General features: G+C 38.2%; 1 protein-coding gene across 1 annotated transcript in view; it reads right to left on the minus strand.

The window, feature by feature from the left end:
* The window catches only part of hmcn1 (hemicentin 1), a 245,247-nt gene that overhangs the window by 162,778 nt on the left and 60,035 nt on the right, over positions 1–22,434 (minus strand). The window contains exons 2-5 of the mRNA XM_061883572.1: positions 3,306–3,376; positions 1,258–1,416; positions 1,070–1,192; positions 480–651 (exon numbers count right to left, since the gene is read on the minus strand). Coding sequence (XP_061739556.1) covers positions 480–651; positions 1,070–1,192; positions 1,258–1,416; positions 3,306–3,376 — 525 coding nt within the window. The remainder of the gene's footprint in view (positions 1–479; positions 652–1,069; positions 1,193–1,257; positions 1,417–3,305; positions 3,377–22,434) is intronic.

A 22,434-nucleotide genomic window follows, 5' to 3' on the forward strand; every position in this document is an offset into this window, starting at 1 on the left:
TTCTACTGTTTTTAAACAATATTTATTATGTAAAAGTTTGTTGTTCTTTTAAAAGGCATGTTACATCTTAGTATTTTAAGTTACAAGATCAGCCATTGAACCAATTAAGCTTTTAAGTTCCTTTAATATTTTACTGTATTGATGTCCATAGACAATATAATCTGCGACAAAGTCAGTTGTGACTGCTTTTTCAGGACCCCGATAGTCCAAATGAACAGTCAATAAATAAACTATTATGTAGGCAGGGGGTTTTTTACTCTACTTGTGTGGATTAAGTTCTTTCGGCACTAATGTGCATTAATGAATATATCTGTGTTTGTGTAGACATGGCCGTAAACAAACAATAAATCACAACAATGACTACACAGAACAATGCTAAAACCTTGTTTTGATTTACAACATCAAACTGGCTGTGTCCCTAAAGGACAGTTTTAAAAAATTTACATTTTTACTACTGTTTATGATAGTAGTTATCCTACCTTGGGGGTTTGTAATCTGGATGTCAGGTGCTAGGCCACTGAGGGCAACTGTGACTTCCTTGAGACTGGGGTCAAAGGGTATCCGCCAGGTGTTGCTGACCCCAGTAAAGTGATCTGTTGACAACAGGTGGACTTTTGAAGACTGCACAGCTTCCTCTACCCATTTCAAAACCTAAGGCATACAAAATGCAGGCATTACTTATAGACAATACATCCTTACAAAGGTCTAAGATTGTATAACAACCTAATAAATTTGATGTCTCATGATTGACTGAAACAAAAATATGTACAGAATAAGGTTATATACCCTTAACTTCCAGGATCAATACAACAAAATCCATTGTAATTTAACATATTTGCTTCTCTTGCCTTCTTTTGAAAATGTCAAAATGGGAACAGACGCTTTTTGTCTTTTGATTTTCCGATAACTGTCAAAAGTACTACCACCCAGTACGTTGATTTTGCAGTTTTGCCATGATTGATTGCTTTTACGGCCGTGGCCAAAGAATGTCTTTATGATTCCAAATACTTTTCCAATGACTCAGAGAACCTGAATACTGTAATGCAATCCTGTTCAGCAACGCTCTTACCTCATTGACCTGTTTCTTATCTAGATGGAAGACCTGTCCAGAGCTGGTGGAGGCGATTTCTTCATACACTTTGTAGCCAACGTGAGTCCTGTCATCGCAGTCCCCCGTCAACACAAACACAACCTAGGCACACACATTACAAGAATAAATGATAACCGAATGTCGATTACAAAAAATAACTGTTAAACCTGGGATTGTTTCTGTTGAATGAGCTGAAGGACTTCATAGGTGAGCTTGTAATCTTTGGACCGGGCATCTGTAAAGACGTAAATGAAGGATCCCGGCAGCGAAATCTCCAAGGCAATTTTGATGGCACCAATGCTCATCTCCGGACAGTCCCCACCTCCCTGACAACAGGAAACTTTTAATCAGTAAATCATTTTTGTAAACAAATACATGCCAAATACATGCCAGCACGTGAAAGGTCGGACTTGTGTTCATTGTTTTCCTGTCTTTTAGTATGTAGTTCCTGTTTACCGCACTTATTTTAGTTCCACTTCCACTCTGAACAACTACGGTTTTCATTTTAGTCAATGTGTCAGTTTCCACAACCTGCAGCTGTGACTACTGACACGGCACCGTAACGGCTCCGCCATTTCGAAGCTCGCTGGCAAATTCAGACAGAGCATTTATTTTTGCAGCAGCACGGCAAAAGGATTAATGAAAAATCAGGTTGTGCGGGACAAAAACTTAAAGGCCTACTGAAACCCACTACTACCCACCACGCAGTCTGATAGTTTATATATCAATGATGAAATATTAACATTGCAACACATGCCAATACGGCCTTTTTAGTTTACTAAATTACAATTTTAAATTTTCCGGGAGTTTCGTCTTGAAAACGTCGCGTAATGATGACGTGTACGCAAGACGTCACAGGTTTTTAGGATGTATGAGCGCTGCGCACACACACAGCTAAAAGTCGTCTGCTTTAATGGCATAATTTCACAGTATTTCGGAGATCTGTGTTGCTCAATTTTTTGCAATTTGTTCAATTAATATTTGAAAAGTCACAGTAGAAAGATGGAGTTGGGAAGCTTTAGCCTTTAGCCACACAAACACACGGTGATTCCTTGTTTAAAATTCCCGGAGGTGAAACTTTACTATGGATCAGAGCGCGGTCAAGCGAACATGAATCACGACGGAATGTCAACCAGCAGGTTTTGGTGAGAAAATTGTGGTAAAAAGTCGCTTCTTACCGAAGCAAAGCTGAGCTTGTGCCGTTCATAGCTGCCGTCGACTCCCCTGAAACACTGGCGTCAACACACCCGTGGACACACACCTCCGACAATCAGGTACTATTTAACTCACTAAAATACTAGCAACACAATAGAAAGATAAGGGATTTCCCAGAATTATCCTAGTAAATGTCTCTAAAAACAAAGCATGTGTGACAGTGTGATTGCCTTTCTTTGGTTCGGATCTATGTCTGGCATGCTTGCTCGGGTCTAAGAAAGACGTACTCTGCGACATTCCAGCAGACACGTGACTGTCTGCCGGAGTATTTCCAATAGCTGGCGAGATGCAGACACATCTGGAATGGAGTGACCCATGGTTTTTTAAAAGAAGGGAGATACTTGTATTCCTCCAAATCCTTTCAAATACTCCCTTGCCCGAATGGCCAAAAGTAAAACCCCTATATGCCGCTTTGGCCCCTGAGATTGACCCAAATAACGAGCCAGGTCCTTCAATGATCTACATGACAGAAATGTTGGACATACAGTATTGGCAAGTGGAAGCGTGAAGGGAGAACAAATAGCCACGGTTGAGAAGCTGCAACTGAGAGGAAACTGGAGAGTCTCCATTCTCCTCACGACCAGAATACACAAATCCATGCCAAGGATACAGAGACAATGGTCGAGGTTCTCTAAGGGTCTTATTGCCTGTCTTTGTCACCATTAGTCAAGAGGAGTGTGCAATTGATTACTTGGTCAATCTAATCTGGGTTTTTCCTTTTGCATGTATTTGCAAAACAAAAATCACTAATATTTAATTTGCAATATGATAGTGTTGAGCTGTAAATCATCTGGCTGTTGTAAAGATGCGAAGCCACTCCAAAAAGAAAAAGGCTTTTGTACAGACAATAAAAAAACTAAATTTCTGAGACATGTTTCATCGTCAGTGGCAGACTGTCTGACAAGGCTTCATCCTCAATATCTAGTAAACATTTCAGCATGAGGTATCTCAGCTTGCCGCTAGTCCAAACCTCTATAAACCTGATGCCTGTTGAACCCACCTGAACATACAGCTCCCTCAGCTCATACTGGAATTTCTTGGGGTCTGTTGTGATCGTTACTGGGCCAATTTCTGTAAACAAACACATATTCTTTATCAGAAAAAAAGATAAACATTACATTCCCTTAACCATAGTTTAGGCAAACGCTTTAAGACAGTGTTTCTTAACCATAGGGCCATGGCCCTCAGTTAGGCCATGAGCGCCTCCTGGAGGGCTGCCAAAAATATTTGTTTTTCAACAGAGGTACTCAGTGGTAATACACTTTTACACTACTTGTGGCAATAATGACAATATCAAAAGAAATTAAAGAAGTCTGGAACTAAAGTCATAGAGAAGTTTCTTAAGCGCAAAAATTATGTGATGAAGCTGTATTTTCATTTGCACTTTAGTTGTACTGACAGTTTAGCTAAGAAACATATTCATTATTCATTTTGTTTTAGCACAGCATAATTATATGTACATTTATTTGTTTGACTATTATTTATTAGTGCCTTTTTATGCAGTATATTTGATTAGCACTTATTTTTCGCATCCGTCTGACCTAAACCTCAGGTTTTAGGTGGTAAAAAAAAATATTTATCTTTGTGATTAACAAAGGCTTTCGTATCATTAGACAAACTAAACTGTAAGTAAGTTAGATATAATTATAGAAAAAAATCAAGATTAAAATCAAGAGTAAGTTTACTAAATCAGTGTTATTTGAGTGGGCCCCCGGGACCCTCGGTGGAAAAGCTGGGCCCTGAGGTCAAAAAGGTTAAAAACCCCTGCTTTAAGACAACACAGATGAGTATGTGACATGTTCAGTGAAATATAGATATTTACATAACAGGACATTTACAGGAAATGTGGTTATAATGATTATTAATTAGATTTATGTAACACTTTTCTAAAAACTCATAGCACTTTACAGAAAGAACTGAAATCCCATCATTTGCTGCTCAGTGGCTTGTGGTTAGAATGTCTTGAGTTCAAACCCCGGCCGAGTCATACCAAAGACTATAAAAATGGGACCCATTGCCTCCCTGCTTGGCACTCAGCATCAAGAGTTTGAATTGGAGGTTAAATCACCAAAATGATTCCCAAATGTGGCCACCTCTGCTGCTCACTGCTCCCCTCAACTTCCAGGATGGGTCAAATGCAGAGAGTAACTTCACCACACCTAATGTGTGTCTATCAGTGGTACTTTAACTTTAATTTATTCATTCCACATTAACACACTGATGGTGGTAAGCTACATTTGTAGCCACATATACCCATGTGTTAGATTTATTAAAACATGGCTGCCAACTTGCGCCTACGTTCATTGCGCCTTGCTCTGGATGTTCATTCACATGCATTCAACTGTGTGGGTGGCACTGGGAGCAAGGTGGGTGAAGTATCTTGTCAACGAACACTAAAAAAGGGGACCCATTACCTTTCTGCTTGACACAAGAGTTGGAATTGGGGGTTAAATCACCAAAAATGATTACCAGGTGCGGCCACCACTGCTGCCCACTGCTCCCCTCACCTCCCAGTTGGTGATCAAGGGTGATGCAGAGAATGCAGAGAATAATTTCGCCACACTTAGTGTGTGTGTGTGACAATCATTGGTACAAACACACAAACAACAGCACTGAATAGGATGCCGTTAGCTAGATTCATACGAGTTATCCTCAACGTTTTGAACGGCCGCACTACCATTTTAGCCATGCCGCCCCAAAATTATTCTGTCATTTTCATAAAAGCCACTTTGCGTTGTTAATTAAACAACTGAACTGAAGAAGGACTTGACTGGACAAGTAATTACATTCTTGATAACACTTAAAATAAATAAAAGTACAATAAGCCGTACAGAAAAATGCACAAAGGACTAGGGGTGTCTTAGAATAGTCAACTATTTGATGATTCAATTCAGTGGAGCCTGGATGATTCGACTATCAACCTTACAGTCGAATCGGAGGACATTGAACAAGTCGAGTACTTGTGACCGCATGTGTAGTGGGTGCATTGAGAGGGTGTTCTGAGATGGCGGAGATGTGGCCTGTCAGGAAGCTCCACTGTTACAATGGAGCTCCACATAGGAAACAGAGCACGCCGTGCAATATTGCACCTTGTGCAGGCCAAAACCCGTCGTTGGTCAAGGTAGGACTTCCTGGAAATTGGACATGGTGCGCACCGGGATGCGACGCTCACTGACACATAGCTTTGAATAGTTGGTTTAGAGAAGAGGCCTCCTTCATTGCTAGCCTCAGGCAAAATGTAAAAGATCTTGCCGTCGTCGTGCGGGTTCCACGGACCACCAAGGAAGGACATCTCTTTTGCAGGTTTGACTCTTATTTATTTTGCAATAAAGAAAGTTTTCTCTGTGCTTTTCAGCAATTGTCTGTTGTTGTCTCGCGTGTGCTCCAGCCTCCACCACTTCTCTTCTTCTTCTTCTTCTTTTGTTTTTATGGCGGTTGGCAAGCAACCTTCTGGTGTGCATTACCGCCACCTACTGTAATGGAGTGTGGACCGAGGTGGATCCCTACTCTATATTCTTTTACTTAACCCAGTGTTTTTTAAATATGTGTATATTGCTTTATATCCTATGTTTTCTGAATGCAATCCTAATATATCTCCCACTTCTAACCTAATATTTTCTTTTGCTAACTTATTTTCCAGTATTTCTCTTTCTCTATTATATTTCCTACATTGTATTAAGACATGGTCAACATTTTCTATCTGGTGGCAAAAATCACACAGCCCTGTAGTATGTTTGCCTATCAATTTTAGTGAACTATTTAGATATGTATGTCCTAATCTCATTCTAGTCATAATGTCTTCTTCCTTCCTATTTCTACCCCCTCCTCTCATTACACCTACTTTCCTCTGGACTTTGTAAAACTCTCTACCTTTTGTTTCCTTATTCCAATTATCCTGCCACTTTTTATTGTGTTCTATCTTAATTATGCTCTTCACTTCTTCTTTACTGTGCTTAATCTCCATGTTTACTTCTGTTTTAGTGGTTGCTTGTTTTGCGTATCTATCAGCTAACTCATTTCCCTCAACTCCTACATGAGCAGGAACCCAGAGAAATGTTACCACACCTCCCGCTTTATTTATTCTGTAGATTGCCTGAACTATTTCATAAACTATATCTAGTCTTGTTTCTGATGTTATGTTTTTTATGCTCGTCAATGCACTGCTGGAGTCCGAGCACACGACTACTTTCCTAGCTTTGTTTTCCTCTATCCAGTTAACTGCCATATAAATTGCTACCAATTCCCCTGTAAAAACAGATATTTTATCACTAATTCTTTTATTCAACACTATATTTCTCTGTGGGATAACTGCAGCAGCTCCTACTTTACTATTTATAGTTTTTGATGCATCTGTGTATATCATAATATTATCAAAAAACATTTCCTCAATCCGTTGTTCTATTTGGTAACTATTTAAATGTCTATTCTTCAGTAACTGCATGTCTACCTTTGGGTTTTCATACATCCACGGTGGTATTGCAGGAATTGGTACTGTAGGGCTCACTTTAATATTGTCAATTTGTGTTTTTTTACATATATCTCCTATTATCCACCCAAAACTATTCATTTTTTTCTTCCCTTTTTCTTGGCAATTTATTAGCACTTGACGGGTTGGATGTCCTTGCTTGGATCCTTTTAAGTTTGCCCAATAAACTGCTGAGAGTTGATCTCTCCTCATGTCCAAAGGTTTTTCATTCATTTCTACTTGTAATGCTGCCACTGGAGTAGATTTAGTAGCTCCACAACATAATCTTAACGCCTGCGACTGGATCCGGTCTATTTTCTCAAGTAGAGTTTTTGAAGCAGATCGATAAATAATGCATCCGTAGTCGATAACAGACCGAATTAAAGTGATATATATTGTTTTCAATGTTAACCTATCAGCCCCCCAATCATTACCCCTCAAAGCCCTCATTATATTTAACACCTTTTTACTTTTCTCCATTATCTTGCTGATGTGGGTTGACCAGTTAATATTTTTATCAAACCATATTCCTAAATATTTAAATACTTGTACCTCTTCTATGTTTTCTCCATAGAGTTTTATTTGGAGCTTGTTTTGTATTTTCCTCTTCGTAAAATGTATGACTTTTGTCTTTCCAACAGAGAATCTTAAACCCCAAGCCGTCCCCCAGTCTTGAACATTATTTACCGCTTTTTGAATCTTCTTTTCTATATAATTTGTATTTCTACCTCTCTTCCACATCACTCCATCATCAGCAAACAATGCCACCTCCACTAACCCTTCCACTTCACTAAAAACTTCATTTATCATGATGGAAAATAGTACTGGACTTATTATACTCCCTTGTGGGGTCCCATTTTCCACTTTGTATTCTCTACTATATTCATTCTCTATCTTTACTAATAATGTTCTACTTGTTAAAAAGTCTTTTATCCATCTGTACATTCTTCCTCTAATCCCAATCCTATTTAGTTTCATCAGCAACCCCTGTTTCCACAACATATCATACGCTTTCTCTATGTCAAAAAATACCGCAATTATACTTTCTTTATTTATTTGTCCCTTTCTAATTTCCTCTTCCAGCTGCACTGCTGGGTCATTTGTGCTTCTTGCTTTACGAAAACCACTTTGGTAGTTTTTTATAATTTCTTTTGACTCTAAATAATATATTAATCTTTCATTAATCATTTTTTCCATTACTTTGCCCAAATTTGAGGTCAATGCAATCGGCCTATAATTTCCTGCCTCTTCCGGATCTTTCCCTGGCTTGCATATTGGAATTATTACAGCTGTTTTCCACTCATCTGGTAATTTTCCTTCTTCATATATCCTATTATATAATTTCAAGACCACTTCTTTGCCGATGCTACCTAAATTTTTGATCATTTGATAACTCACCAGGTCTTTCCCTGCCGTCGTATTTTTAACTTTTTTTAAAATTCGAACCATTTCATCCAAAGAAAATGTCATATCCATAGTGTTGATAAAACTATTATCGTTGTCTTCCTTCATTTCCTCAATATTTACACTAATTGTTTCTTCTCTCTTTTGTTTTTCTACATTTTTCAAATTATCATTACTGTGCACTTTAACAAAGGTTTTTGCTAAAAGTTCTGCTTTTTCTTTATTTCCTACCACACTCCGCATTCCATCTTTCATCACATGATTTTTATGTTCTTTTCTGAGCCCTGACATTCTCTTGATCATTCCCCACACCTGGCTTAAAGGAGTAGTTCTATTTAGTGTTTCACAAAAAGTTCTCCAATGGTGTTTTCTTGTTTTTTTAATAACATACCTTACTCTAGCTTGATGCCTTTTATACTGGATCATGTCTTGGAAATTATGTGTTCTTCTCAATATTCTAAATGCTCTATTCCGTTCTTGTATTGCATCTGTGCACTCTTGTGTCCACCACGGCACTATCTTCCTTCTTCTCCCTATACTATTCCTTGGTATGCTCTGTTCGGCTGCTTCTATTATGCACTTTGTAATATCTGTATTTAATTGTTCAATATCTTGATTTATATCTACTTCCTTTAAAGTTATGTCGGTAATTTCCCTAAATTTCTCCCAGTCACCATGATTATACTTCCATCTTCCTTCTATCCTAGTGCTTTCTGTCCTATGATTTATGTTTATGTGAATGACGATTGGATAGTGATCACTTCCCATTGTGCTGTATTTATTTACTTCCCACCCCACCTTTCCTGCTAACCCTTGTGACACTAGTGTTAAATCTATTGCTGTTTCTTTACCCGTGACGACATCTAACCTTGTTCCCGACCCATCATTCACACACACCAGTTCTTTTTCCTCCAAAAGTGCTTCCAATGTATCCCCATTCCAGTCATCCCTTTCACCCCACATTGTGCTATGTGCATTAAAGTCACCACACCAAATAATATTGCCACTCCAGTGCTCCATTATTGTTTCTAGTTGGTGAATTTCTAATTTCTTGCATGGATTATAGAAGTTTAGTACTTTGTATCTTTCTTTATTATTCCATACTTCTACTTCTACTATCTCTAGTTCTTGTTTTACTTTTAATATTGAATAATGCATATCTTCCTTAATAAATATGGCACATCCTCCTCCTTGCCCATCATTCCTATCTTTACGTATCGTTATATATCCTTTTATTATAAAGTTTAATTTTGGCTTCAGCCATGTTTCTTGAATACATATTATATGTGGTTTATTTTTCATATTATTAATATATCCCTTTAATTCCTGTCCGTTTGCTATCAGACTTCTGGCATTCCACTGAACAATTAACATGGCGTTGGATTGTGGTAACATGACTCGGTCTCGTCTACTCTCTGTAGCTCACCTTGCACCTGTTCCCAGGATAGTTCTTTTAAATTTAAAAACTTTGCTGCTGCTTTGACAATTATTTTGATTTTCTCAGTCTTGTTTCTAGCCTGTTCTGTACAATTTATTACATAAGCCAGGAATACAACTAGTTTATCCATGGAAATTCCTGTATTTGCTGCCTCTTGTTTTTTATTTCTTGAACTATTTTCACTTCTGTCCTGTTCTGCACTTTCTTGATTTCTTATTTTAACTGCCTCTGCATAAGTAATATTTCGTTCAACTCTGATTTGCTGTACTTCTGTTGCCTGTTTTCTTATGATGCAGCCCCCATACGCTGCTGTGTGATTCCCGCCACAATTACAACACTTGACCTGTTCATTTTCTCCACATTGTCCATATTCATGCTCCCCTCCACACCTTCCACATCTCATTTTAGCATGACACACACTAGCTATGTGCCCATAGCGTTGGCACTTGAAACAACGTACTGGGGGTGGCACGTAAGCTCTAACATAGAAGCTTAGATACCCAATCATGATTCTCTCTGGTAGGACCTCCTCTGCAAATTGCACTAACACGGATTCGCTCTCAGTCTTTTCACCGTTCCTAAATGCCATCATTCTTTTCATCGTAGTGACAGTTCCTCCTTTTATTTCTCTTTTCAGATCATCTAAATTTTCTCCTCTTGGGATTCCTGTCACGACTCCTCTTGCCCCCTTTCGTTCTCCCACTTCAATTTTTTCCTTTATTATTTTGTTGCACAGTTTTTGCAATCGCATTGCTTTGTTCTTTTGCTCTCCATTTTTGCATTTAATCAACAGCCGTCCGTCCCTGAGCACCTTCGCTATCTCCACCTCTCCAATGTCCTTCTTTAATCCCTTAACCAGAGTCATCAAACTAATGTCATTCATATCTTGGTTTGATTTAAATGTATAAATTATCTTATATTCATCCATCATAACCCTTTTCCTCTTATCAACCTCTTCATCGTCTTCATGCACTCTTTTAGTACTCGCCTTTCCTTCACTCCCTCCTCTCCCCTTCTTTCCTCTCTCCCCTCTAGTCCTATCCATTTCCATACTATCCTCATACATCCCGTCACTATCCCCTTCCATCTCGATCCAGTCACAAAACAGCTTATGCTCAACCGCCAAAACAGATTTAGATACTCTCGCCGCCGCCAAATTCACTCCAAATGTTTGGTAGTTCCGCGTCTCTCCTTCCACCAACCTCCGTCGAAGTGTGACACCCGTTCCTCCACCACTTCTCCTTCCCTACTGCTGCCTTTAACAGAGCGACAGGTGATTAGACAAACACTTTCAGCTGTGTCATCCACTCACCTGTCACCAATCTCGAAGCCGGTCCTGCCACACCCCGCTTCGCTGCAGGTGCGCAGGGCACGCCCACCACAATCACCTACGAAAACCTTGTTACAACTTTTACGTTCTCTATATAGTTGAGTTTGATCGTGTTCCCGAACACCACTGGAGCCGAAGATGCGCCGATCCAAGGACCTCATTAAACCATCCAATTGTTAATGTGTTCATTTGTTTATCTGAGTGTTTTGGCCTTTGTCCTTGAGGAGGAAAAAAGTCTGTTCATTTATGCGGACACTGATTAGCTGTGCTCTTCTAAAAAAAATGTTTAAAGTTTTGCTCGTAGTGGACTAAACTCACTATGAAAATTCTAAGTCAAATACGGCCAGAGACAAGCATTTTTATACTGTATTATAGGGCACCTCACCACAGTATTATATGCAAAAGAATTCAAGACATGCTCTTTAACTGTCCTAGTCGTCAATATTCTTTAAATATATTTCTTTATGTTAGTCAGATGGACAAACATCATTTCTCAGTGGCTGACAATTAGCTGAACATGCAGTAATGGTTAATACTGTTTGGATATAAAACCCCCCGTGACCTCGAAGGGAATAGGCGGTAGGAAATGGCAGGATGGATGGATAAAAAACCCTGAGTCTGACCCTTAGCCCATGTGTGCACCATTTCACCATCTGACTACATGCACCTAAATACTGTAGCTGGGTTTACAAAATATTGCGGTGTCTCCAGTTTTCATGGAAACTAGCGCAATGCGTAGAAAGCCTTTGTTGGTGATCGATCCAAGGGATGAGGTTACCAATCACGACTTGTCTTCTTCTGAATCCTTAAAAAGTCTGACACGATCTAATGAAAACATTTTCATGTGTTATAAAAAGATGGTTTCAACCAGATTCATGCAATATCTATCTTAATTTTTAGTGCATGTAAACATAATAATTGTTCCTCGGTGTTGTACCAAAGGGTATAATTTTTTCCCTGTTACTGATTTGACTACGCTGTCTATAGAAAATATTAGTTTATTATTTGAGGCATATTTCTGGAAAATATTCGCATATTTGTTAGAATTTCTACTCAGTAAAATATACTTATACAGTCAGTCAAGGGCAATAAGCACACACACACACACACACACACTTACACACACACGCACTCATGTTTAGTTCCCATCACGCAATGAATCCATCGTGTGTTCCGTAATTCTGGCCAAGCGTTGACCCAAGGAAAGCCATCTTGTTTTATTTTACTGGACAAACATGGCATCCGGTTTGTAGCCCTGCCAGTGTTGGTAGTCACTAGTGATTCTCAGCTTACTTTGTTCTATCCGTTAATGAGCTGCTAAGCCCCTTCTTGAGTCAAACTGGGTGACTTCAGCCACTGCAGCTGTGCTGTGGAATGAGCGTGATGAGGGCTGCAGAAAACACATCTGTAGATTCAGTTTTCTTGTTGAAAGAGTAGGAACAACATGCTGAGCCTCTATTAAAGGCTTAGACCTGAAACAGCACCTAGACTATTTATACAGGCATAAGTTATTTAAGTAAGTAAATAAGTTAGCTGAAATCGCTTTTGGAATTTATTCAAAGACTTTTTTTTTATAGAAATCCTAGACCTGAACCTACCGTATCTTTCCGATTATAAGTCGCTCCGGAGTATACGTCGTACCGGCCGAAAATGCATAATAAAAAAGGAAAAAAACATATATACGTCGCACTGGAGTATAAGTCACATTTTTGGGGGAAATTTATTTGATAAAATCCAACACTAAGAATAGACATTTGAAAGGCAATTTAAAATAAATAAAGAATAGTGTACAACAGGCTGAATAAGTGTACGTTATATGACACATAAATAACCAAAGGAGAACGTGCCTAGTATGTTAACTTAACATATTATGGTAAGAGTCATTCAAATAATTATAACATATAGAACATGCTATACGTTTACCAAACAATCTGTCATTCCTAATCGATAAATCCAATGAAATCTTCTTCCTCGATGTCGCTTCTAAACAACTCTGCCAACTCCAAAGGTATGCGCCACTTCCTCTTGTCGTTTTCTGCTGCATATTTCACTACGTCCAGCTTGTAATCTGCAGTACATGATTTCCTTTTCGGTCCAATTTTTTTTCAGCCCTTCTCAGTTTTTATAAGTTACCGCCAACAATGAAATGATCTATTTTAATAGCTACGGCAGTAGAGTATAGCATATAGCAGTTAGCATTCCATGACCCACAATGCACTTCTGCCATGACCCTCCCCTGCCAAGTTCTTACTGGTTGACGTGTGTGTGATGATTGCTGACGTGTGTGTGACGATTGCTGACATTTTCTTTGTCTCTTCCGCAAATGAGATAAATATTATTGTTTGATATTTTACGGTAATGTCTTAATAATTTCACACATAAGTGGCTCCGGAGTATATGTCGCACACCTCGGCCAAACTATGAAAAAAACTGTGACTTATAGTGCGAAAAATACGGTATTATGAAGTGAAGTCAATTATATATAGATAGCGCTTTCCTCTAGTGACTCAAATTACTTTACATAGTGAAACCTATTATCTAAGTTACATTTAAACTAGTGTGGGGGTCACTGGCATCAGGTGGGTAGAGTGACTAGGATGGTGGGAGCAGGGATCGAACCTGGGACTCTCAAGTTTTGCCATCCCTGACAAAACTTTGGCATTAGCCGTAAAAGCTAACTACGGCGAGCGATAAGCTAGCATTTACAACAACACGGAACGCGTTTCAGTTTGTAATGCACAACATAACGCGACAAGACACCAATTTGGACTGACTGGAAAACATGAACAATCATGTTACAGCAGATCTAAAGTATTAGCCCACATTTCATGTTTTGTTTGTACACAGCTAGCCACAAAGTGTATTTATTGTAAATGTACTAACACGCATGACATGCTGTCCGTATCATGATCGATACTACAGTGACTCACTCGATGGACAGTTGTCTGTTAGATCCAGCTGGCCGCGGAAGTTTTTTCTGGTTTATTTGGGGTGAGCACTCCATTTATGTCGAAATAGCTTGTCTCCAAATTCCTCTATTTACAGCTTCGAGTCGCTTTTACCTCATTATTCACCCTCTTCTTTGTGCTTGTTCTAAAAGCAGTAGTTCATTTATTTAGGTTCAAAAAGGTAAGGTTGTGAATCCCCATTTGTCCAAAAATAGTTGTATTCGTTGTTTGTTACCAAGTCTGCCATGAATAAAAAACATACTTGTGTTTGATACAGGAAGTAGGAACACACATGTTGCCAGAAGTCAGACGTGCGCTGCTATGGAAACAGAAATCAATGCGCGGAAAAATATCAGTCCGAAAATGATTGAAAAGATCAAAATACGGTAAATATTGAACATATTACAGTACATATTGTTATCAACGTGTCTGTTATTACATTATGTATACACTTGTATTGTGTTTCTAAAACATTGCTGGAGGGTTTTGAAGTTGTTTTAGATGGATTTGGAGGCTACAACAGTGAAGTTAAGTGAATCCTATTTTATATAGCTCTTTTCTCTAGTGACTCAAAGCACTTTGCATAGCGAAACCTAATATCTAAGTTACATTTAAACCAGTGTGGGTGGCACTGGGAGCTGGTGGGTAAAGCATCTTGCCCAAGGACACAACGGCAGTGACTTGGATGGCGGAAGCGGGGCTCGAACCTGGAACCCAAGTTGCTGGCATGGCCCCTCAACCAACCGAGCCACGCCGGATTAGCCGCATCTTCCATGTGTTTTTTATCATCTTTAAAATCCTGATTTAACAAAAAAAAAGACGTCTGTTCTTGTCTGTCATAATGATTGTGAACGATAGGCAAAATTCCCCAAAAAGTGCAGTTCTCCTTTAAATTTTGTTAATAATATTTTTAGATTTACAACAATTTTCTTATACATTATTCGGATCCACCAGCTTTCCCTGACCGCATGTCATTGCAGTGTAGAGAGATAACCACTCACTTATATTCAAATCCAAACTGGCATCTCTGAATACAAAACCCAAAACCAGTGAAGTTGGCAAGTTGTGTAAATCGTAAATAAAAACAGAATACAATGATTTGCTAATCCTTTTCAAACTATGTTCAATCAAATAGACTGCAAAGACAAGATACTTAACGTTCCAACTGGAAAAGTTTGTTAATTTTTGTAAATATTAGCTCATTTGGAATTTAATGCCTGCAACATGTTTCAAAAATGCTGAGAGGAATGTTCATCAAACACTTATTGGAAACATCCCACAGGTGAACAGGCTCATTGAACCATCCAGATTGTTCTAGGCACAAAGTTTTAAAGCCAGCATCTGTGATGGTATGGGGGTGTATTATGCCCAAAGCATGGGTAATTTACACATCTGTGAAGGCACCATTAATGCTAAAAGGTACATGCAGGATTTGGAGCAACATATGTTGCCATCCAAGCAACGTTATCATGGACGCCCCTGCTTATTTCAGCAAGACAATGCCAAGCCACATGTTACAACAGCGTGTCTTCATAGTAAAAGAGTGCGGGTCCTAGACTGGCCTGCCTGTAATCCAGACCTGTCTCCCATTGAAAATGTGTGGCGCTTTATGAAGGCTAAAATACCACAACGGAGACCCCAGACTGTTGAACAACTAAAGCTGTAAATCAAACAAGAATGGGAAAGAATTCCACCTGAAAAGCTTCAAAAATTGGTATCCTCAGTTCCCAAACGTTTACTGAGTGTTGTTAAAAGGAAAGGCCATGTAACACAGTGGTTAAAATGCCAATTTTTTTTGCAATGTGTTGCTGCCATTACCCCGCCTTCCGCCCGATTGTAGCTGAGATAGGCGCCAGCGCCCCCCGCGACCCCGAAAGGGAATAAGCGGTAAAAAATGGATGGATGGATGCTGCCATTAAATTATAAGTTAATGATTATTTGCAAAAAAAAAATCTGTTTGAACATTAAATATATTGTCTTTGCAGTCTATTCAATTGAACATCAATTGAAAAGGATTTGCAAATCGTTGTATTCTGTTTTTATTTATGAATTACACAACGTGCTAACTTCTCTGGTTTTGGGTTTTGTAATATCTTAACCTCAAAAATGTTTTCAGATTCATGTTATTTCAGATGCATAAAACATTAATATTTTAAATACAAATACAACTGGAGGACCTCCACGCTATTATTGCTTGGGCCCTAAATACATAAACACAACATGCGAAGATATCTTTTGTTATTGATTAAAGGTGTTGCATTTACAAGCGTGCAGGACTGCATTCCATATGGAAGAAACCTGAATGCAATCGTGGCTTCAAAAGATAGGAAATAGTTTTAATGCCGTCTCGGTGATGACAAAGAACACATAATTGGCATGAACGACGCCAAGTGAATGAACTCAGAGTCAAAGAATCCTGGCAAGACTGTCAAAAAAGAACATCCCCGGAGACAAATGACCAGCACAGATCAAACAAATAAAACTGTAGATATGAATCTTTGAAATGTTTCTTTATCCTGTTGCTACAGTAATGCAAGTTGACATAAGCAAACTGCAAGCCAATCATCAAACAGTACAGTGACTCCAACCTGTAATGCTGCGAATCAAGCCCACATCTGCACATCGCATGCAAGATTAAACACTCAAATAAGAATCTAATGAGGTGGAATAAAAGTGGGCAAATGTCCCAATCGTAATCTCATTTTTGCCTCACCTCACATCGGCATCACACACGTGTTCAATGTCGTGTGACTTTCTAAAACAGCAAGAAATTCGGAGGCGTCACAGTTATTTGTCTACAATACAGATGACAAAAGTAGGGTGCCAAGACCTAATTTTAATCAATAGTTTGTACTCTTTTTTGAGATTTTGAAATATAATTTCCTCAGTCAGCATGTATTCCTACATTACAAATATAGCGTGTGCCCTGTCAGTATCGATTTATGTCCGTAACAATTTACAGGAGCATACTGCACACAGTAATAATTAGGATGATATAAACCGATATTGATATCCCATATTACAGTTTTTTCCATTTGCTTACACACAATTTTACAAACAGAGTCTTTTTTCAAAAGGATTTACACACTTTTCCAAACACAACATTCAATTTTCTTAATTCCCAGATTATTTGCAAAATGACACACTTCAGTTAAAACGTATGCCCATTCATCAAAATAAATCGAGCATTTGTAAAAATGCAGTTTTTTTGTCATCTCACTTACACAGACTTCAAATGATAAGACACTATTGGAGTGAGTTACCCAGAACGGTGATATAAATACACAACACATTTGTAAACAAAAAAAAACTATTTTACTATAAGAAATCACATGTTTGGGGGCATTTTGCCCGATCCTTTTAGCATATGTGATGAATGATTAATGTAACTTGACAAAATATATTGGGTAATCTAGCGATCGTTATTGTTTACTTTGAAGTGGGCCTATATGTAAATACCTAAAGAGAAAGTAAAAATAAAAATTTAAACCAAATTATTAAACATAATTGTTGTCTTAATTTGTGTTGTTTATAATACATAAATCGCAGATTCAATCATGATAGTTTTGAAGTCATCCCCCATCCACACCCCACCACCCCTAAACCCCTACTGTCTTACTCAATGAACCATTCCATATTACTGGACTTGAATAAGGGAGGTTAAAACATTTTTTTTGAAAATGAAGCAGAGTTACCCAAGTAACATGGAGAATAGAAGACGAAATAGTTTGTATACAAGCTATCCAAGTGACACTGAATGTATGTGAGCTACAGTGTAGGATCCATAAGTGGCTTGGAGAGTGACGCGTTTCATCTCATATAGTAGTTAAGTACTCAAAATGGTACACTGCACACATGTTTAGCCCTACAAAGTGTGTATACTGTAAGTACCATATTTTCTGGACTATAGAGCACACCAGGATATACAGTAAGCTGCAGCCCTTAAATTTTAGAAAAAAAATAATTTGTTTCCATATATTAACCGCACTGGAGTAGAAGCTGCAGATATACCGTATTTTTCGGATTATAAATCGCAGCTTTTTACATACCTTGGCCAGGGGTGCGATTTATGCTCTGGAGCGACTTACGTGCGAAATTATTAACACATTACCATAAAATATCAAATAATATTATTTATCTCATTCACGTAAGAGACTAGGCGTATGTCAGCAATCATCACACACACACACACACGTCAAACAATAAAAATTTGGCCGGGGCGGGTCATGGCAGAATTGCATTGTCTACCTTTGGAGTTGGCAAAGTTGTTTAGATGCGACACCGAGGACGAATATTTCATCGGATTTAGGAGTGAGAGATTGTTTGGTAAACGTATAGCATGTTCTATATGTTATAGTTATTTGAATGACTCTTACCGTAATATGTTACGTTAACATACCAGGCACGTTCTCAGTTTGTTATTTATACGTCATATAATGTACACTTATTCAGCCCGTTGTTCAGTATTCTTTATTTATTTTAAATGGACTTTCAAATGTCTATTCTTGGTGTTGGATTTTATCAAATAGTTTTCCCACAAAAATGCGACTTATACTATAGTGCGCATTATATATGTTTTTTTCCTTCTTTAGTATGCATTTTTGGCCGGTGCGACGTATACTCCGGAGCGACTTATAATCCGAAAAATACGGTATACGCTGCGAAACCAGTTATTTACAAAGTAAAATTCTGGAAATAGTTATTTAGATACCTTAATAGTGTCCAAATGGTGCCTGTTAACATGGCAGTAAAATGGCTGATTAAACAAAACAGAAGTCATTGTCATGGACCCACTAGCTTCAGAAGCTACCTCTCCAATCAGTTAAACAGACTCAATAACTCCACTCGGACATTTTGGCGAATTTACTGAGGAATTTGTGAAACTTAATGCAAAAAGAATGTAGAATGTAAGGTAATAACACTAACACAGACACTCGTAAACATAGCTAATACAAACGATGCTAGCGTCAATACATTATGATAGCACGTATAAAAATGCATGAAAACACTCCTACAGACATCACACATGGTACAGTTTAGTAAGTATAAACAGTTTTAGTTATATTGTAAAACTTACAAAAGTTATTTGGAGTGATGAATGAAGAATGCAAACGAGTAGAAACGCTGCATATGGCTAGAAGACTGAAAGGCACAAAACAAAACAAAAGCACTGCCGTTAAATGGAAGGACACTGAAGCACTTGCATTGAGTGAACTTGTCCAAAAGATGGCGACATAGCAGAAACAATCAAACACCTTAACAGTCTTTTTGCTTTTTTTTTAAATAAAATTTGTTTTATTATAAAATTCATGAATTAGCTGCAGTGTATTGTAAGCCACAGGGTTCAAAGTGCAAAGTTCAAAGGACAAAAGTAGCGGTTTATAATCCGGAATTTATGGTATTGTATTTATTACACACAAGCTTGATTGTAACATAGTTGTAATTTGAATTACCAAATTTGAAATTACAACGTGAAATCTCTAATGCTAATCAGTAGCATGTCTATGGTAAAGCCGATTAGCATCGCGAGACCGCATTTTGAAAAGTGCAGCCTTAAGTGTACTTTTGAGCGCATCCTTCTTGCTTTGTTGGCTTGGGAAATTGTCACATTACCTAGAAGGAGGCAGTCCAACTGGATTCCACTCTGACCGCTTGACTGCCTGTTCCCCAGCCATATACGTGACGTTATATGCAACAAACAGGTTTAAAAATGCCACCATTTAAATTTTACGTGAATCGACACCCGGTAGTACCTATTAAAGCAGTGTTTTTCAACCTTTTTTGAGCCGAGGCGCATTTTTTGCATTGAAAAAAATCCGGAGTCATACCACCAGCAGAAATCATTAAAAAACAAAACTCAGTTGACAATATCAATCAATCAATCAATGTTTACTTATATAGCCCTAAATCACTAGTGTCTCAAAGGGCTGCACAAACCACTACGACATCCTCGGTAAGCCCACATAAGGGCAAGGAAAACTCACACCCAGTGGGACATCAGCGACAATGATGACCCAGTGGGACGTCGGTGACAATGACGACTATGAGAACCTTGGAGAGGACGAAAGCAATGGATGTCGAGCGGGTCTAACACGATACTGTGAAAGTTCAATCCATAATGGATCCAACACAGCCGCGAGAGTCCAGAACAAAGCGGATCCAACACAGCAGCGACAGTCTCGTTCACAGCGGAGCCAGCAGGAAACCATCCCAAGCGGAGGCGGATCAGCAGCGCAGGGATGTCCCAAGCCGATACACAGGCAAGCGGTGCATTCTGGGTCCCGACTCTGGACGAGCGGTCCATCCTGGGTCCCGACTCTGGACAGCCAGTATGTCATCCATGGCCATCGGATCGGACCGGACCCCCTCCACAATAAAAAATCGTCTTCGCAATTGTTGGATATGACTTTAAACCCTAACTAAGCATGCATCACTACAGCTCTTGTCTCAAAGTAGGTGTATTGTCACGACTTGTCACATTACGCCAGTGGTTATCAAATGGGGGTACGCGTACCCCTGGGGGTACTTGAAGGTATGCCAAGGGGTACATGAGATTTTTGTATATTTATTAAATAATACTTCAACAAAATATGAATGTAAGTTCATAAGCTGTGAAAAGAAATGCAACAAAGCAATATTCAGTGTTGACAGCTAGATTTTTTTGTGGACATGTTCCATAAATATTGATGTCAAAGTTTGTTTTTGTTTTTGTGGATAAATGTTTAGAATTAAGTTCATGAATCCAGATGGATCTCTATTACAATCCCCGAAGAGGGCACTTTAAGTTGATGATCACTTGTATGTGTAGATATCTTTATTTATAATTGAATCACTCGCTTATTTTTCAACAAGTTTTTAGTTATTTTTATATCTTTTTTTCCAAATAGTTCAAGAAAGATCACTACAAATGAGCAATATTTTGCACTGTTATACAATTTCATAAATCAGAAACTGATGACATAGTGCTGTATTTTACTTCTTTATCTCTTTTTTTCAACCAAAAATGCTTTTCTCTGATTAGTGGGTACTTGAATTAAAAAAATGTTCACAGGGGGTACATCACTGAAAAAAGGTTGAGAACCACTGCATTACGCCGTAACTTATTTTGATTTTTTTTTTTTTTTGCTGATTTCCTGTGTGTACTTCTTGTTTTGCAGTCCTATTTTGGTGGCTTTTTCTCTTTTTTTTTATTTTTCCTGTAGCAGTTTCATGTCTTCTTTTGAGTGATATTTCCTCGCATCGACTTTGTTTTAGCAGTCAAAATTATTTCAGTTGTTTTTATCCTTCTTTGTGGGGACATTGTTGATAGTCATGTCATGTTCGGATATACATTGTGGACGCCGTCTTTGCGTCACAGTAAGTCTTTGCTGTTGTCCAGAATTCTGTTTTTGTTTACTTTCTAGCCAGTTCGGTTTTAGTTTCATTCTGCATAGCCTTCCCTAAGCTTCAATTTAATTTCTTAGGGGCACTCACCTTTTGTTTATTTTTGGTTTTTACCTGTACGCTGCCTCCCGCTGTTCCCGACATCTACAAAGCAATGAGATACCGGCTGCCACCTACTGGTATGGAAGAGTCTTACACGGTTACTCTGTCGAGCTCTAGACAGCACCGAAACTCAACAACAACACATTACTTGCAGAAGGATTTTTATTAGGTGGCAAAAAATATTTTTAACCCAAATAGGTGAAACTATATAACCTTCCACGGCACACCAGACTGTATTTCACGACAATAGTGGTGTGCCGCGGCACAGTGGTTGAAAAACACTGTATTAAAGTATCGAACTTGGTACCCATCCCTGATGAAGACGAATGAAAGTATTGAAAATTGGGACCGTTGAGTACAGTTATGGATTCCCAGGTAGGTTAAAATCAGTTAAAATGTGAAAGGTACTTATCCAGAGTTGACGTGTTGTCATGTTAACTTAGTTTTCACTAAGCAGCGTTAGTGACATAAAACTTGTGCACTGTGATAAATAAACGAAAGTCAGTATTAACCCAGACTCTCTCCCCCAACAACTACCGAAATCTAGGGATGATGTTTTGATAAGAAATTATCGAGTTCAAGCCCATTATCGAATCCTCTTATCAAATCGTCTCCTTATCGATTCTCTTATCAAATCCAGATAGGTTGTTGTATATGGAAAAAACACAATATTTGGTTTAACAAAAGCTGACTTTTATTTATATGAAAAAAAATACATACATATTGACTGTTACCCCCTTAAAAAAAAAATATATATATATATATATATATATATATATATATATGACTGTTGTTACCCAAAGTATATTAAGTGGGATTCTTCAGAAAAACAAATATATACAGTAACACAAAAACAACCTGTCTCTGTGATCACTATAGGTGTATAAATAATAATATAGTGTTAAATAAAATCAGTCCCTTGGGCACACTGTAAAAGAAAATCCTATTTTTATGGTTAATTTACTCTAAATTTCTACTGTAAATTTTCAATTTTTTTTAAAATAGGTTACAAAAATGTAGAGTTGAAGACATTATCTGTAAATAAACAAACCACCTGTT

Source organism: Nerophis ophidion, linkage group LG22 (assembly GCF_033978795.1).
Source record: "Nerophis ophidion isolate RoL-2023_Sa linkage group LG22, RoL_Noph_v1.0, whole genome shotgun sequence".
Lineage (NCBI taxonomy): Eukaryota > Metazoa > Chordata > Actinopteri > Syngnathiformes > Syngnathidae > Nerophis > Nerophis ophidion.